Source organism: Physella acuta, unplaced genomic scaffold, assembly GCF_028476545.2.
Source record: "Physella acuta isolate Inbredline_101_S28 unplaced genomic scaffold, ASM2847654v3 ptg001886l, whole genome shotgun sequence".
Lineage (NCBI taxonomy): Eukaryota > Metazoa > Mollusca > Gastropoda > Physidae > Physella > Physella acuta.
In genome coordinates this window covers 1-20,226 of record NW_026733392.1, presented here as the reverse complement: position 1 = coordinate 20,226, position 20,226 = coordinate 1, and the positions used below count along the sequence as shown (strand labels likewise).

The window sequence follows — 20,226 nt, the reverse complement described above, 5'->3', positions numbered from 1 at the left end:
TTACACAAAACAGGCTAATTCACTTATGCGCATGACATGATGCTGTAATTTGATTTAATTAAAAAGAAACACGTATTTCTCAAAACACGAACAGGCCAGCAATAAGTATCCTATGTTCGTATTTTGTGTTTGAGTATATATATATATATATATATATATATATATATATATATATATATATATATATATATATATATATATATATATATATATATATATATATAGGCCTATATATTTATATGGCGGGGGGCCTAAAAAATTTTTTTGCGGGGTGGCCCCTTTTTTCTAGTTCCGCCACTGCTGTCAACTCAACCATCACGTAATCAGAAACCGAGTGTTGAGTCAGCAATCAATGTTACAATATTTATTTACAACCACGGTTATGTGTTTTAAGACATCATGCCTTACTTGATGCAGTGAGATTTATTCCTCGTTGGGAAATCCCTTGACCTCATCTAAAAATAGCGCGTTTCTCGGAAGTGTTCATTGATTGGCAGACGGTTACGTTAGCTTACATGTAGCTCTCTAGACGCGGGGTGTAGTATAGCAACGACGAGGGGATTCGTCGTAAACGTGGAGGTAGTTGGAATTCTTGTGATTCTTGTAACTGGGTTGTTTAGACTGGATGTAACAAAGGCTAACGACGTTTTTAAAAGGAGGACACGACTTCTTTTTCCCCCACTTAACTAGGACACAGTATCAAAACTCGGACCTACTTTGTGCCGAGCATTACATGTTGTGCCAGTTTGATTAGGCTATCGAACGAGATGGCAGAGGCAGCTTCGGTAAGCAAAGCATTATTGTTGTGCACAGTAGTTACACAGTAGTAAAATCAGTAGCATTGTGATAATAATAAATAGTATCGCGTAACCGATATCCCTGTGTATAATACATAGAATGAATTTTAATTCTTAATTTGGCATTATTAAATAACTGTTCTTGATTATCCTTATTAATTTGCAATAAAAAATAGATCGTTTTAATTTAGAATTAAATATGGACCTTAATTAAAATTACTTACGCCTAGGCGTAACTTTAAATTAACCAATACTATTATTACACATGTAATGCAGTTGACCTAAATGTTAACTGAACCGAATATTAAACAAAAATGGAAAGCTAAAGATATTGTTATTGTTTAATATATATCAATATATTTATGCGACTAGATCAGGGCTTGTGTGTAGAGCTGGGACTAGATCTAGGTTATATTTCGTTTTAATTGTGGAGTTGATTGGGGCTTGGATCAGATAGGGGGGGGTGATTTTCTCAAGCACTAATTTAATTCTCACCGAAAAATTATGTAAGTATGGCACATCGGCCAATATTTCTTACAATTTAAACGCTCGAATTAAATATACATCCATCTACAGTAACACCAAGAACGATACAGACTAGGTTGATTATTTACATCAGTGACAATGCAGTATTTTGTTTTTAGGGATGATTGCATTGAAATAATGGTCGAGTTCTTATCTACTAGTCACGGTAGTCAAATACTTGTGAATAATCTTGAGGGTGATAATATCTAGCTTACTTCAACGGTATTCTTTTTTTTTTTCCAATGAGAGAATATCGACTTGGTTTATATTTAATGGATCGCTAGCATTAAGGGTATCGGTAATTTTTTTTTTTTAAATTTATTTTGCCGCCGTGGCTATTGATCGTTTTTTTTTGAAGGTACAGAAGTAGGCTAGGGTTTGGAATAGAGTCAAGGCTAAGGTTAAGCTAGGGGTGAAAAACAAAAAGAAAACTCGGATATTAGTGTGTTTTAAATCACCACCACCTATTTTTAAAGGGGATAATGTAGAGTTGATGAAATTCTTAGCCTCTATATAAATATTTCAAAATTTTGGAAAAGGGGGCGTGGACCCCCCCCCCCCCCCCCCTTTCTCCACACACCCCTCTTAGATCCACTTTTATATTGCTTGATTGAGTCGAGCTGAATGATATTCAGACGTTGAGATCTCTATGTATTTCTCCGTCTGTCCAATTCACTTCTTTTCTTCACGTTGGTGCATGCCTCTATGATGTTACCCTTATTTGCCGATGTTACTGCAGATGAAAATAGAATTTTAAAAAATAGGATGAGATACTTTAAACGTGGTAAAATATGATTAAAAGTAAATATAATCTGAATACTTTCAATATCTTTGTTTTCATAATATTTTCATATTTTATAGTCCCCTCTAAATTGCAGTTTAATGGGGGGTTTTATGTTCGGGTATGTTAATCAATTAATTACAATTAACTAAAACAGATTTCAAAACGCAAAATAACGACTATAATTCACTTTCTAACATTACTATTTTTTTAATTTTAAAAATGTGAACTCCCTCCCCTTATCACAGATCGTTGCAAAATTAGGAACACCCGCCCCCTACTACTACTTGGAGTATAACGTCATTTATGGACGACCCCTTATGTAATTTTAAATAGGGCGGGGGGGGGGGTGTAAGTGAGCTAAATTTAAGGCTATGTGCGGCACCCGATTTAAGTGTATTGGGGGTCAGATGTCAAATTTCAGTTTTGACCTAATTATTAAAGTATATCCATTTCTGAATACAAAACCACATAACATATTGTTGGAAAATGCTTATTTTTATTTTAAATTAATTTTTTTGTGAGGCATGTATATGCATGTTTTGTCTAATTTTTCAAAAATACTGCGAAAATTGCCAAAGTTTACTGCTATAAAACATACAGATAACTAAAAATAGCTACCGCGTGTTTAGTATCGCCGGAAAGCTCCTTTTCTTGTCTATAACGACAAGGTAAATTTGTCAACCAATGAAAATATTCCATTTAATTTCGAATGTTCAAATGAAACACACTTTTTAAAGATTTTGACCTACATATACCAAATTTCCCTACTCGGCCTTACCCCGGAAGCAAGGTAAAATTCTATTGGCTGGCGGACTCGGCATTATCAGTGTTAAAATTTTCGATTCGCTAGCTAGTTTATCGCTTCCGGCGTGCCTAGTGATGAACTGATTCTTGTTGTGGAATTTCAATCAGCTGTTTACAAACTTTTTAGACAAATCTCATCGTATCAAATATTTTTGGCGGTTTAATAATGTTTAAACTGTTTAGAAGTTGCGTGATTTCATACCAGCCACCATTCTCTGTAGATTCACTGCTACTACTACTAGATTTAGTCTACACAAGCCTACCGCACACGACAAGAGTAAGCAGTGTGTTACGGTAGTTACGTGTGTGTAGTAAGTTATTACACAGCAAGAATTACACTGTCACCCTGTGATCGAACCCAAAACAGACTTATCAGATAGAACGATTTTTTTAATAACTTAAGTAATCCCCGGGTGAAGTTGGCCTGCACATGTTACAAGTGTTCTAATGCGTAACAAGGATAAAATCATAAAAGAGTACACAACAAACTAGTCTCATGTGTGTGATGTTCTACAGCTGATTATGAAAACTACAGCCTTAATTTTGTTTACAAGGAATAGATGCACGGACATCAAGCAGTGAGTATTTCAATATTCATTAAACTATTTGAATTTAAAGATTAATTAGTTGGCCTACATATTTTTTTTTTCTTTGAACATCTTATTTAGGTTAGTAGACCTGTTTGTCATTAGACTCATTAGTGGTTCAGATACTAGATCTAATTCAAAAGATTTTTATCTCCTCAAATTAATGAATCAGATTCTATTCAGTGATTCTCCTAATCTTATATTCATACAAAATATCACTATGGTTTTATGATTATTTTTTTTTTACATTTGTATATTTTATTAATAAATTCATTTCCCCTATAATTTAGGCCTACAGTGTGTGTTGAAAACCCTGCAAGCTGCCCTGGTTCAAGGTAATTTCCCTACACATAATTTTGTTTCACATAACAATATATGAAGAAAATAATTGAAGAGCTTGTGACCAAGTGAACTCAGTGAAAGAATATGGCAACTTTTAAATACTGCAAAAAGGAGAATCATATATCCGAGTGACGGCAAACCGCTTTTCAAAATCTTGTTCTGGACCCAAAACAGTTGTAAAGTTTATTTATAGCTTATACCTTACAATGATTTTGCAACTTAGTTTAGGATTTAATAAATATTCAATGCAAAATGTGTTTGTGGTAAAGTGTTGTTTTTTTTTGTCCACTAGAATAACTTATGTTCTACTTTCCTTTATAGAATTGACCTTTGCCAAGAGAAAGCCAAGCAGTATGAAACCAGACAATAACTTGGAAAAAGAGCATTTATTTTGGTCAGTGTACAAGTATTAACAGGAAGAGATAAAGAGAGCTGAAGAGATGGATAAATCAATTATTATAGTTATAGTGGTAGCAATAATTTAAAAAAAAACCATTGAAACATTTTGCCGGACAACTAATCTGAAAAAAGAAAATGCTAGATGGCAGGAAAAAGTAGCAGTTGCCAAAATGAAATGTTAATATGCTTAACAAAATAGAACTGTTAGGTGTGGTTCTGCCCATTTTTTTAAACAACTTATTTTAAGAAAATAAAAATGTTTTTTACCTTTACGTATTTGACGCATTGTCTTTGTACGACAATTTTTTTACTTTATTATTTAAAATGTACTTGCAAGTTTAATACTTCATAGCATGTTTATATGTTAAATAAACCTGCATAAATTAAAACCAAATTTTGTTACTATTTGTTAGGTTATGAATGAAATTTTTCATTTTTCTTTAGTTTTTTGCGTTTTTCTCAAAACGTTAAAATTCACTCTTCAAATCCCTACTCCTCTGTTAGTTCTGGATGTATTGTAATGAAACTTAGCCTGATTATTCTTCTAACATATATAAACAACTTCTATGAAGCATTTTTTAAAGATTTTCCTTACTTTAGATTTTATGGACTGAAATATGTTGAATTTGAGCAAATTTCAGCTTTTTTTTAACTGTCTAGGTTTTAAAAATTAAAAATAATTTTTTTAAACCCTTTTCTTAAAAAGTACTTCATAGAAAGTTTCAGGCTAACATCACTCTACAAAATGCTTGCATTTCTGTGTGTTTACCTCTAGTGGTTGCTGAGCCTTAGCATTTTGAAAATGATAAACAAAAATCCAATATGGCGGACGTAACCATGGCAACCAAAAATATTTTTCTTTTTGGACACCATTTTTTAAAATCCCATTGAGCATACATTATATGGGTGAAGTTTCAGTAGATTTGCTTGACTAATAACAAAAAAGTGTTTATCCTGTAGCTCCTAGCCTTAACGAACACCTTAGCACACAACAAGGTTATAAATCAGGCCCTGACTTAAACACGTTATGGTAAGACAAAGAGTTAGGGTCACAGATTTAAGTTCGGGTTTTACATGTAAGAAGTGTAATATCCTTATCGGCGACACTGTATTTGTATGTGATAGCCGGTTAACTTGATGCCTAGCAGCCTCTTATAAAGTGTATAATCGAGTGTTTAAACACCTACATACCGGCAGCCCTTAATGGAGGATATTTTTTGTTGTTGTTATTCCCACTACCTTTCTCTCTGGCCGTAAGCCAAAACCCTGACCTTTAACCCTTGTCACTGAATCTAACAGCGACACCAGCAAATCAAATTCGTTAAATTATTTTATCGCGCTGCCCAAGTTTTTATTAGAACAAACCTAGCGACATATAAACCTGGCGATATACAAATCTAGCGACATACAAACCTAGCGACATACAAACATAGCGACATACAAATCTAGCGACATACAAACCTAGCGACATATAAACCTGGCGATATACAAATCTAGCGACATACAAACCTAGCGACATACAAATCTATCGACATACAAACCTATCGACATACAAACCTAGCGACATACAAACCTAGCGACATACAAATCTAGCGACATACAAATCTATCAACATACAAACCTAGCGACATACAAACCTAGCGACATGCAAATCTTACGACATACAAACCTAGCGACATACAAATCTAGCGACAAACAAACCTAGCGACTTACAAACCTATCGACATACAAACCTAACGACTTACAAATCTAGCGACATACAAACCTAGCGACATACAAACCTAACGACACCAGTTTGTCCCGGAACTGTGCTGTCATCAGTGATCTTTTCATGCAGTGGTTTTGTCCTGTAGTGGTTTTGTCGTGCTGTGATTGTGTAGTGTAGTGCATTAATGCTGCCTTGATGTATTGTGACCCTGTCATCTCGCCTCATGATCTTGAACAGGTGCACAAAACATGGGTTTCATTCACTGCAGTTATTAACGCTGAAAATTAAAAAAATAATACATTACAGTTATTAATGCTGAAAGAAAAATATACCTATGTATCTGTCTGTCTGTCTGTCTGTCTGTCTGTCCGTCCGTCCGTCCGTCCGTCCGTCCGTCCGTCTGTCTGTCTGTCTGTCTGTCTGTCTGTCTGTCTGTCTGTCTGTCTGACCGTCCGTCCGTCCGTCCGTCCGTCCATCCGTCCGTCCGTCTGTCTGTCTGTCAAAGCATCCAACATTCTCTCGGCATACCACGGACTACACCACACCAGTGAAACGAAAGTTTTACGAGAGGGTTGGAGTCAGACGTGTTTTTTGCAATACCCATTGAGAGCATTGGGTGGATTCATGAACAGACCCTCTAAATTATTTACAACCAGTCATTCGTATACATACAGGGCGTGGCTTTCAAACTCTCATTCATAAAATTTGACCCGTAAATTACGATAAAAGAAACGATAATGGTTGACTGGGTCAAGAGTTAAGGAGAGATTTGCGAGTTTAAATTTATTTAAATGGAAGTGGTTTTGTGTTTTCATAGCTAAAAACGTATTAAATCTAAGTAAAAGATACAAACTGGTTATATTGAAAGGCAGATATGGCCAGAGGCGTAGCGAAGTGGGGGGGGGGGGGTGCATATGTCCCCGGGCGCCGAACCTTGGGGCGCCAAAATTGGTTGGAAAAAAAATTAAAATAGCTCATTTTAGCTGCTGAATTGAATGTTCCAAACATAAAAAAAATATATAGGGGGGGGGGGGGGGCAAATTAGAAGTTTGTCCTCGGGCGCCAGGGGGGTCGCTACGCCTCTGGATATGGCTCCATTTAGCCTCGGGTGTGTACCTGTGCAGTGGATGAAGAGATCGTTGTATCGCTATCAATCTCTCGATGTTGGCGTAGCAATATGTCTGGTGCCAGCTGCAGAAGCTGTCAAAAAGGAAATCTGGGTTGATAATCCAATCGTCTTAGGGGGCACCACTCCTGCTTGATTTCGGCGTTTTCTCTCCTAGATAGGTTGCTGTTCGAAATGAGGAATTTTGGGTTACCGATTTTTTTTTTAAACTGTCAAGAAGAAAAAGACAAAAAGAAACCAGAACTGGTAATTCTATTGCCTAAGGGGCTCCAGTCTAGTTCAGAGTTACCTCTCTTCAAGGGAGGTAGGGGGCACATTTACACCCCCCCCCTCCGAGTGACTATCGTGACAGTTGTTGACTAGTTAAGAGTATGTGACAATATGTGACTATTATAATAGTGAGTGACTAATGTAACAGTATGTGACTATATATATATATATATATATATATATGACTAACGTGGCAGTTTGTGACTTTCGTGACTAGCTGACTATTTTAAGAGTGAGTGACTATCATGATAGTATATGAATTTTTATGAGTATCGTGACAATATGTGACTATTGAAAATGGTTGACTATCGTGACAGTATGTAACTATTCAAGAGTGTGACTAACATGACAGCCATAATAGACTCATCTCATAAACTTGTCTATTACATTACCATCCAAAAGAGACAAATCTCCTAAAATCTCATAATATTGCCAACCACATTGCCAGCCATAATAGACACATCTCCTACAATCTCATAAAATTTCCAACCACATTACCAGCCATAATAGACAAATCTCCTAAAATGGCGCTCTTAGTGAGCTGTTCTTATCGCTAGCCACTTGAATGAAACGGACACACGCAAGTAGTGTACGATTTACGCGTTCTACTTCTGTAGTAGTGCTCGACCTTTGAACGTGAGCAAAACAATAGACACACATCTAACGTTATATAAATATACGGATACCAATCACTTGATTTTAACACCGTGTTGGTTTTATAAGGGGAGGCTAGAGCGTGTTGGTTTTATAAGGGGAGGTTAGAGCGTGTTGGTTTTATAAGGGGAGGCTAGAGCGTGTTGGTTTTATAAGGGGAGGTTAGAGCGTGTTGGTTTTATAAGGGGAGGTTAGAGCGTGTTGGTTTTATAAGGGGAGGTTAGAGCGTGTTGGTTTTATAAGGGGAGGTTAGAGCGTGTTGGTTTTATAAGGGGAGGTTAGAGCGTGTTGGTTTTATAAGGGGAGGTTAGAGCGTGTTGGTTTTATAAGGGGAGGCTAGAGCGTGTTGGTTTTATAAGGGGAGGTTAGAGCGTGTTGGTTTTATAAGGGGAGGTTAGAGCGTGTTGGTTTTATAAGGGGAGGTTAGAGCGTGTTGGTTTTATAAGGGGAGGTTAGAGCGTGTTGGTTTTATAAGGGGAGGCTAGAGCGTGTTGGTTTTATAAGGGGAGGTTAGAGCGTGTTGGTTTTATAAGGGGAGGCTAGAGCGTGTTGGTTTTATAAGGGGAGGTTAGAGCGTGTTGGTTTTATAAGGGGAGGCTAGAGCGTGTTGGTTTTATAAGGGGAGGTTAGAGCGTGTTGGTTTTATAAGGGGAGGTTAGAGCGTGTTGGTTTTATAAGGGGAGGTGAGAGCGTGTTGGTTTTATAAGGGGAGGTTAGAGCGTGTTGGTTTTATAAGGGGAGGCTAGAGCGTGTTGGTTTTATAAGGGGAGGTTAGAGCGTGTTGGTTTTATAAGGGGAGGTTAGAGCGTGTTGGTTTTATAAGGGGAGGTGAGAGCGTGTTGGTTTTATAAGGGGAGGTTAGAGCGTGTTGGTTTTATAAGGGGAGGTTAGAGCGTGTTGGTTTTATAAGGGGAGGTTAGAGCGTGTTGGTTTTATAAGGGGAGGTTAGAGCGTGTTGGTTTTATAAGGGGAGGTTAGAGCGTGTTGGTTTTATAAGGGGAGGCTAGAGCGTGTTGGTTTTATAAGGGGAGGCTAGAGCGTGTTGGTTTTATAAGGGGAGGTTAGAGCGTGTTGGTTTTATAAGGGGAGGTTAGAGCGTGTTGGTTTTATAAGGGGAGGCTAGAGCGTGTTGGTTTTATAAGGGGAGGTTAGAGCGTGTTGGTTTTATAAGGGGAGGTTAGAGCGTGTTGGTTTTATAAGGGGAGGTTAGAGCGTGTTGGTTTTATAAGGGGAGGTTAGAGCGTGTAGGTTTTATAAGGGGAGGTTAGAGCGTGTTGGTTTTATAAGGGGAGGTTAGAGCGTGTTGGTTTTATAAGGGGAGGTTAGAGCGTGTTGGTTTTATAAGGGGAGGTTAGAGCGTGTTGGTTTTATAAGGGGAGGTTAGAGCGTGTTGGTTTTATAAGGGGAGGTTAGAGCGTGTAGGTTTTATAAGGGGAGGTTAGAGCGTGTTGGTTTTATAAGGGGAGGTTAGAGCGTGTTGGTTTTATAAGGGGAGGCTAGAGCGTGTTGGTTTTATAAGGGGAGGCTAGAGCGTGTTGGTTTTATAAGGGGAGGTTAGAGCGTGTTGGTTTTATAAGGGGAGGTTAGAGCGTGTTGGTTTTATAAGGGGAGGTTAGAGCGTGTTGGTTTTATAAGGGGAGGTTAGAGCGTGTTGGTTTTATAAGGGGAGGTTAGAGCGTGTTGGTTTTATAAGGGGAGGTGAGAGCGACATGAGACAAGAGGGCGAGAAGTGACGTTCATAGATGGCGCGATAGTTAATTAACAGTATTATTTTTACACACACACAAACCAAAACACACAATACATTTACATAGCCAGTTCGCGCGTTAGTCGTCCAATGTATGAAATATGCTATTTTTAAGCTCATCGGACATTGTCCTAGTGTGCCGGCCAGTGTGCGAACAGGCCGGCAAATGACCGTATCAACACCCTAGCCCTAAGTTTAGTCATAGTCCTAAAATCTGACCCTAAACGTAACCCAAAACGATCCTATGTCGTGGGCTAGAAAAGAAGTTGTCCACTGCCTAATGTGATAAAAAATCCCATCTTACAGTAGTCACTTGTCTAAATTAATTGTTATCCAATGCCATTGATGTTTTCATAATTTTTCTCTGCTCTAGAACACCAAGTCTTCGCCAAAGGAAAACAGGCCCGGGTTTATCGACCTTCTAAAGCGTCTGCTGGACGAAAATCAAACCGGCGGCCTGAAATGGCTTGACCGGGGTCAAAACATCTGGCAGTTGCCATGGCGACATCACAAGCCGACAAAATGGGGCGATCAGGATGCGGACATGTTGTTCAAGTTTTACAAACTTTACAACACGGCGAATAAGTTTACCCCCGATAATGCACCCCGTCCCGATGACCTGAAGAAATGGAAGGAAAATTTCAGGAACTCCTTGAGAAGTCTCGGGGTGAAAGAATTAGTGAAGCACCGCAATCAAGAAGGACCGAACCCGTTCAAAGTCTACCAGTTTAGTGATGAACCCTTGGGTGTTAAGAAAAGTCGAAGAAAATCTCCGGACTCGGTGCGTACGGTCAGCGAGATCAACAGTGATGCTTCCAGTACAGGGAGTGAGGGCTCCGACGATGGGGTTCTGCAAGAGAACATGTCTTTTCTCAGCTTCAGAAGCCGCAGTCCTTTCCGTGATTTCAGCGATATCGAAACGGACGGGTTTTCCGGTGACTTGAATGGCCCGGTTATGGGACAAGCGCTAGGACATAATGCTGCTACTTATCTCGAGAATGTTTTTTTGCCAACTTCCGGGGTTCAGAACTTCAAATCCGTTCAGAGCTCTCATCCTACGGTGCGACCTGCTACTCAATTCACCGCTGGTCCATTGTTTTGTAACGATGTAAACCCTATCAACATCACCCCTGTCTCAACTCAGGCCTACACTACTGCTTTTGCTCCAAACGGACAATCCGTGTCAGCAACAGCATATCAGAACACCGTGTCAGGTGCGAATGGGTTTGTACTTGCTACAGATTCGACACTGCAATCAAACAAGCTTGTTAATATAACCACGGGTACAGCTAATGCGCCGTATCAAGTCTACAACAACGTAGACCGTGAAGATTTACATCAGTACCCAAACGGTTTGAACGGGCACACCAACGGCAACAACATCCCGGCAGCTAACGGTTTTGTTCCGGCTCCGCATCTCTCGACCTGCGGGTCAGCTTTCAACATAGATAGCAATTTAGACCTACACAACCCACAGGAAAGGAACAATACAGAATACAACAGCTGGAGTGAAATAGTTGCATTCTTAGACCAACTGGACAACCCAAATAGACTTTCCGAACATGCGAACAGTTCGAATTCTCCAGCAAACCTACCCTTGTTTGAGAATCTGACCTCGATGAATTCTGATACATTTCCGGGGAACATGTCGATCAATGCGGGTGATCTAAATACCCGCAGCGAGCGTAGACCTCCAGAAACTGCTAACGGTGCAAACGCCGATACTTTGGCGCATTTTCTTACGCTCCCAGTAAGTTTGTCTCTGCAACCTTGCATGAAAATTAAAGTCAATTACTACTGTTTTACCGCGTTGACCCAGGACATTCTAGAACCGAGCATTAAAATATGCTTCGTACCAAACGACAATTTCAGAGCAGTCAGCGAACGGAGCCCGGATAGTTTTGGTCCACTTGAGCCGATTGTGGAACTACCCCACGTGACCCGTTGCCCCGAGCTGCAGCCTGATCAGATGAGAGACATCGGCGCCATTTTGGAGAACATCAAAGGCGGCGTGCGAATCCGTTACCACAAGGGGGATATCTACGCCAAGCGATTCAGCAAGGCCGTGCTCCACCATTCCATACCCTATGTGACGCCATATAAGAAACTTAACAGGGACGAGAAATACGAAAAAATATTTGATTTCAATCATTTCAAAAACAACATCTCTCTCTACCCCACACCATATGTGCAGTTGTCGTTTAGCGTCAAAGAGCCGGAAAAACTTATAACGCAGTTATTGTCGATAGAAATTTGGCATCTTGAAGCTAGCAGGATCATACAAAACGCTAACCCGCCGAATACCAGCCTTTTCCCTTATGAACCCGAGTGTTCACTTTCAAATGAATTTGACAGAAAGCTGAGTATCGCTGAGAAAATGACGAATTCCTGCCCAGCCTGAAAAAAAAATAGTTTGAATCGTGCCTAACTTTGGTAAAGTTTTCAAACGGAAGAGTTAACTTTCAAAAGACATTTTTTCCCGGTGACCCAACGGCGCAGTCCACTCTTTATTGGATCTGGAAGATCTTAAAGATCAATATTTGTTTGCCGTAGTAACCAGATTTTGTTTATGTGTTGATAAAAATTATCAATCTTTGATTTTTATATATGATATTGTTGTATATATTGATAATAAACATGCCTACATAAAAATGTATATTAGTTTTAAAATATTAATACAAAATTTGTTTTCTTGTTATTATAAAAATGCAAATATTGTAACGTATTATAAATTTCATTTTTCTAAATTGACCTTCCCCTTTGCTCATAGTTTTTACCTTGAAGTTCTGTAATCAAATTGGCCATACCTCTCTTAATGCCTTGTCCTTTTAGCATTCCCAAAAGGCAAGCGACAACATATTGGCTTTTCGCGAATGAGAGTTCATCTTTTGCACTAAATTACAGAATTGTGAAACAAAAAAATAAATTAATTCAATATAGAGTAGAAGGTGAATGACATTTATAGGCTTGTTATTCCACAGAGCAGTCAAGTTTTATGTACTCTTTGTATAAAAGAAATAAGATAAGTAAAGTACTACGCCCTACTGAGTTACTTCCCTGTCTGACATTTTATTAATTTACCGTTTTGAACCAAGGCTGACTGCATTAGGTAATATAACAGTGGGTTGTTTTTGTATAGACCAAGTACGCATTAACTATTGATATATATATATATATATATATATATATATATATATATATATATATATATATATATATATATATATATATATATATATATATATATATATATATATATATGTGTGTGTGTGTGTGGTTGGATTATAAAATATGTAAATGTTGAATTTATGTTTGGATTTACTGAGTTTTTGCATATGTAGAATGGAGGTAATTTCCTCAAGTTCTGGACTGCGCGTGTGTGTGTTTGTGCGTGTGAGCATGTATTACCGTTTCATTACGTTTTATTCTATTTTATCATGATTTTTTTTGGTCAATTATCATTTTATCTTTAAGTATTGTAGCTCAGTACCATTCACTGCACCGGGATAGTAATTAGGAAATACACTTATTACACTCATTAATTCTTGTTTGAGAGTAGAAGAGCAAGCTAATGAGGTGTTGATAATTTAATTAATGCACCCACCCTTAATCCCCTCCCAGTCTGCCAAGGATGTAGGGGGTTATAAAATATAATAATTTATAAGAAAGTATATAATCATAAATATCAAAAATATTATTATCATACATTTAGTATCGCACTATGCTCATGCATATCGAGGTCATTGAAACAGATAAACTCTGCTTCATCTACCCCATGAGTCGTGAGCAAGAACGATATGAAATGGGAGAGGGGTGTGAAACATACAATCGACTGATACACGGATCTAAAAAATTGTGGACACTACCAAGGTTAAAAGTTGTTCTGTTGTTTAACGGGAGAGCATCAGTAGTTCATTGCTTTCACACAGGAACTGATGACGTCATTACACATGTTTTTTTTATCACTGATCTATCACGTGATAGCGCATATCATGTGATGTTGATGTTTTTATTTATTTATTTATTTATTCACAATTATATCGTTATGTACTTTATTTCGAGGATTTGTTTTTTTCGGTTTGTTTGTTTTGTTTTCTGCAGTAAAGATTGTATTTAAAAAGATTGTTCTGATGTTGTTTTTTATTTAACTTTGAAAAAGTTTGATTAATCAGCTGTTTGATGTCGAGAACATATGACAGAAATTGCATGCATGTCGATAACATACATTAGATAATGCCACGAATCGATATTAGGGGGTCATTCGTAAATGACGTCATGTTTTTGAGGACGATTTTTACGTCACTCTTCCCAGTCCCACAACATCACAAAAAGTTAGCCCCCCTACATAAAATGACGTCACATCTCTAAAACATTGACTGAGATCGGTAAACAGATTGTTTAAATCAATTTCTTTTACAACTCACTACAGCAGTTATCTTAAACGCGAGATAACGGCTAAAATTGAGCTGCTAAAAATTTTTTAATGTAAAAAAAAATCAGTCACACTTTCTGAACTCCCCCCTTCCCCCTCATCACACATCGTCTCAGTTATGGACCCCACTCCTTTTCTCAGAGCGTGACATCAAATATGGGCAACCCAGAGAAGTAGCGACCCTTCCCGGGGACAAACTTTCGATTTGCACCCCCCCCCCCTCGAATTTTTGATTTGCACCCCCCCCCCACCTCAAACTTTCAATTTGTTTTTCCAACCCATTTTGGCGCCCCCTTAAGGTCGGCGCCCGGGGACATATGTCCCCCCCGCCACGCCTCTGGGACAACCCTCCTCCCCCCAGACATGTTATTTACAGACATTAGACGCTGGTGACTATCAAACATGAGAAACAAAACATGGTATCCGATGAAGTATGGTGGACAGCAATACACCCGGCTGTCATATTTTACAAATTACACGCATACAACATCAGGTGTGGAAATAAAATGTGACGACACATTTCTAACGTCTTCAACAACAAAATGTATTTTATTTGCACATAAGCTTAAATATATTGTTGGTAAAAAGTTGCAACAACCATTATATTTGTGCACACGAAGAGCACCTAAGCAAGTAACCGCTATTTTCAAAACACACTTCAGTAAATACTTGCAAAGATTTACCATTCCTCACACTCAAGCATTAAGGCTATTATATATATATATATATATATATATATATATATATATATATATATATATATATATATATATATATATATATATATATATATATATATATATATACCTCTTAGATGCAAAAATAAGTGTTAGATCTACATTTATCAAGTATCTTATGTGTAATAAAGATAAAATCACATTCTCCTTTCACATATGCCAATCAATAACTTAAACATTAAACTTGTAATAATGTCTTACAAATATTTTAACAAACTAATGCATATGTTAAAAAAACAACCTTAACCCATAATCACCAAATTGCATATAGGCCAACTACAAATATGTACATTTTTAAAAAGGCATACAATCTACCAACATACACAATCGAGAATAAAATGAACAAACAATTTTTTAACTTACATTTGTGATTTATTAAGAGTAAATTTGTTCTTTCAATTAAAATTTGATTTAAAAAATATCAATTTTTTTAACAATAATATCAAAAATTATATATGTGATGTATTAAAAGTAAATGTGTTCTTTGCTTTAGCATAAAGAACGCATTTAATTAAAAAAAAAAGATCTAAAAACCATATTTATTATCCCATCTACAATACCATGACCCTACATACACATTTACCAAACTTACACACTATGTACCTAAAAATAACATCCGGTTTTACACACTGAATTCAAATTAAGATTGCATGATAAAGAATTAATGCACTGTACGTTTTATATAGGCTTAAGATTAATCACTCCAAGGGTCGATAATGGCGTCACAGAAATATGTTTCAGGAAAGAGGGGGGGGGGGGATCTGAATTGTATGACGGTGTGCTACGTGGTCCACAGGAGGAGTCAATAAATATAACTTGACATAGATTTATTTCTTAAAGGTAACAAGATGTCGAAAACGTTTGTTTTTGTCAGAACAGTGTTTACATGGGGGAGGGGGGGGGCATTATGGAATTCATTTAATTGGGTAGTCTGGCTTTTTTGTGACGATACATGATAATCTAATGAAGGTAAACAAGATTTAAGATAGGTGTTAGAGGTTTAAATCCGCTAAAATAACGTGACGTCATTTTTAAACTACTCCGTTGAACACTGGGGAGTTTTGACATTCAACCACGTCAACAGCTGTTTCGAGCAGAGGCGTAGCGACCCTTCCCGGCGCCCGGGGACAAACTTTTCGATTTGCAACCCCCCCCCCCTCAAGAATTTATTTTGCACCCACTCTCAAACTTTCGATTTGCACCCCCCCCCCCCCCCCCCCCTCAAGATTTCGATGTGCACCCCCCCCCTCATACTTTCGATTTGCACCCCCCTCAACCTTTCAATTTATTTTTCCAACCCATTTTGGCGCCCCCTAAGGTCGGCGCCCGGGGACATATATCCCCCCCCCCCTTGCTACGCTACTGGTTTCGAGACACACAACATCATTAAACTTTATCCTCACGCAGAATGGAAGACGTCGTACCGTAACAAATTCAACTGTAAAGGCATGTTAGAATACCAACATTAAAAAAAAACTTTTTGTATATTAGAAGGCGTTATGGAAGTACATTTGAATCAAAATTTCTTCCAGGCAGTTCTTCGAAACGAAAATCTCGAACGAAATGGAATTTATCTAGAAAATATATACTTTTGACAGTGCCCGCACCCCCCCCCCCCCCTCCGAAAATTTCAAGTGTACCCCCGGAGGAGAAAAAACTCTGGAAGAAACACTGATTTGAATACAAATTCATTAATGCTGAGGGTAAAATATATAGTTTCTTTGGTTGACGCTTTGTTTTAAACTGTAGTTCATAAAAAGTTTCATAAATACGTGTACATGAAGTGTGAAGATTTTAAAATGTCGAAGATGATTAACAAATTGGCTGTACACACGAGATGCTCATGTTTTGTGTAGGTAAACGATTAGCCCAGTAGCTTCACTAGGCGGGTGACACCATTGAAGGGGTGACACCAAATCGAAAAATCGTAAACTATATTGTCAAAACAATATGTTATCCAGTTAAAATAATAAGATAATAGGGGAAAGGGGTGACACCAAACAAAATAAAAAATGCGAAATTGTTAGAGGGTTATAGTGACGCGGCTTAGTTAACCTACATCCTAATTCGTGTTCAATGTTTATTCACAGATTTTCAAAGCTTTAGTCAATATTCCATGAAAACTTGTTTTGTTAATTATAAAATTACATTTTTCCGGTGAATTAACCTGGTTATTATCAATCTTAATGGCACTAGTTATACTAAACATTTATGAATTATTTAAGTGAAGTCCTAATACGAACATTATTATATCAACCTAAGAGATAATTGACAAAACTTTTAAATGTAACATTGGTGAAATAAAAAACTAAGATCAAAGATACACAACCTAAACCATAGTAAGTTTTTAAATGTTCATGAAATCTTTCACTCTGCCGCTCAAAGTTGGACGGTCTAACGTATCGTATGACACGCCTGATTCGCCGTCGAATGGGTGGCCAGAAACGTTCGTAAATTCTCGGCAAAGCTCGCAGCCAAGGTCGTGTTTGTCGTTTGCGTTTTTTGGCCGCCTTTCGTTTCCTGCGATGCTAAAAACAAATAGAGAATATATTAAAAATGGAAGGAGGCTAAGGTAAAAAAAAAAGTAAAACAGATAATCAGGGGCGGAACTACCATACCGCCAGACCCCGCAATGCGGGGGGGGGGGGGGGGGGGCAGGACGTTTAGGGGGCCCAGTTCCGACCAAAAAACAATGGGGGTTTTTTTTTTTCAAAAATTATGTTTTTCATGCATCTTGAAAGTGGTTTTGTATTAAAAAAAAAACAGGTCTACTATAGCAGAGATTGTTGCGTAGAAAAATATTTTAATATCTACAAGAGCTATAGTTTGAAAGGTAGGCAAACATTCACACTACTTCCATGACTTACTGCCCTTCTTTAAAATAGGTATGCCCACGAAGCTCATTTAAATAGTTTTGTACTATGTATATTAAAAAGCAATTGATTCTCTGAATTGTTATTTAAATAAGACGTTATAAACCGTGGTATAGCTATAAAATCAATTTTTTCAAAATTGATATTGTAAAAGCCAAAAATGAAAAAAATAAACATAACGCGAGAAACCATTCTCGAATCAAGCTTACGTCTTTATATATTTTTGAGCAGCATGATTTGTAGTGGCCATGATTATTTCTAACCCAAGATGAGTTTGGACTAAATTTGTCAAGTTTGTTCTCTCAGAATGGTTATTTATTGCAATGAAGTAGACTTAATTACTCAGGATATAGATTTTATATATATATAGATTTATATATAAATAGATTTTATATATATATATATATATATATATATATATATATATATATATATATATATATATTTAGGGGGCCCTAATTTTTTCTTTGCGGGGGAGCCCCTTTTTTCTAGTTCCGCCACTGCAGATAATATGTTAAAAATGGAAGACTGGAGTATGAAATTAATACAGCTTAACATTCTTTATTAACCAAATAAAGAGGGTGGTGCAAAAAATTCAATTGTTGATTTTTAAATCCAATGTGTCAAAAAGTAGGCATAGTAGAGTTGTCCATAGTATAAAGGATTCAGTTCTTAACACTAGCCTATATCCTTAAATTTCTATTTTTGTGTAATATCTATTGGTCTAGTACCCTTATTGTGTAGCTTATATTCATAACAAGTATTCTACTTTCTATAAACTGCTATAACTATAAAGTGACTATTTTTGTGTTATAGGCCTACCTATTGGTCAAGATCCCAATTGTGTAGCTGTTATGCATAACATGACTTAGTATTCTAGCTTCTATAACCTACTATAACTATAAAGTGACTACCTATTTTTGTTTTATACCTATTGGTTAAGAAGCTAATTTTGTAGCTTTTATGCATGATAAGTATTCTACTTTCTATAACCTGCCATAACTATAAAGTGATAAAGTTAAAACTTACTTCTTATCGTCGAAAGTAAACATAGCGGTACCTAGGCTACGTGGCCCGCAAGAGCACCAAAACGAAATGTAACACAGTCCTAAAACAAATACACGTAATTTCTAGGAAATAAACGAAATCGAAAGTAGGACGATGTTAACGAAGCGCACGGAGCCGTACGTCAGGATTTGCTGCGAACGATCGATACTGTTATCATGTGATAGGTATTTCAGTACAAGCAACGGCGTAGCTAAGATATGGCTGTTGGTAATTGGGGGGGGGGGGGGGGGAGATCTTTTGGCAAACACGTAGTGCTAGTCAACGTCAAATTGCATCTTGCTTGTATTTTGGTAAATCGATGCCCTAAAAACAACACATATTCGTTATATATATATATATATATATATATATATATATATATATATATATATATATATATATATATAGGCCTATATACATATATATAGGCCTATATATATACGTATTTATATAGGCTCTATACATAGGCAGTATAAATAGACTTATTTATCTATATCCTATATCTACATCTGTATCTGCATATATATATATATATATATATATATATATATATATATATATATATATATATATATATATATATATATATATATATATATATATATATATATATATATATAAACTGCATGTATCCGTTGCTAAGATGCACGTGTATTGTATTCGCTGCTGGGGTCTATACACTACGTCGTTGTGGTTTATGAATACGATTGCAAGGATTATCAAAATGGCTTAAGTAGATATAAAACAATATGAGAAACATTGCCGGGAATATAACGGATCTGAATGGCTTAATTGTCTATAAGCCATTCAAATCCGTTCTATTCACACGGCATTGTTTCTCATAGTATTGTTAGGGAAAAAAAATAATTGTTGGATTTGTTCAGCTAGCCTATAGACAGTTATAAGTATAATGTTACGAAAATGGTGGGTGGTTGCCTGTGGCCCATAAAATTGTGACACAATTAGTTTTTTCCCCAGCAATACTTTAGCCCTAAGGGCAGCTACTCTAGTTAAACAGATATTCCGGAGCAGAAGAACTCTCGTAAGACATACAGATAAGGACACAGGTTTTTTTTTTCAATCATCAAGGGAAACAACTTTCACGAAACCAATTAACAAGGGCGGTTATTCTCGTTAACAGCTGTTCACAGAACACTACACAGAGAAATCAGCAGTTTCCTCATCTAAATTGTGAAGTACATGAGCAGCATGCCTCCCCCCCCCCTCCTCCGGACTCAATAGAAATAAAAAAATAACTTATATAGAAAATACTTCAAACAGTGGTTCTCTCCCCCCCCCCCCCCTCCCTCCCGGGAGAAAAAATATATTAAAGAAACACCTATGGGCAGCTCTTCTTGTCAACGTTTGTTTTAAGGCATGCTATACCGGATCAT

At 37.1% G+C, this 20,226-nt stretch overlaps 1 protein-coding gene and 1 long non-coding RNA gene across 2 annotated transcripts; both read left to right on the top strand.

The window, feature by feature from the left end:
* Positions 1–497: 497 nt before the first annotated feature.
* On the top strand, positions 498–12,323 carry LOC131931069 (uncharacterized). Its single transcript, XM_059287763.1, has 2 exons — positions 498–785; positions 10,117–12,323. The coding sequence occupies exons 1-2, from the start codon at positions 768–770 to the stop codon at positions 12,142–12,144; spliced, it is 2,046 nt and encodes a 681-aa protein (XP_059143746.1). The 5' UTR covers positions 498–767; the 3' UTR covers positions 12,145–12,323.
* Positions 2,477–4,512, top strand: LOC131931070 (uncharacterized). The gene is made up of 3 exons (XR_009384228.1): positions 2,477–3,488; positions 3,788–3,832; positions 4,161–4,512. It is a non-coding gene; the product is annotated as an uncharacterized LOC131931070 (long non-coding RNA).
* Positions 12,324–20,226: the final 7,903 nt, after the last annotated feature.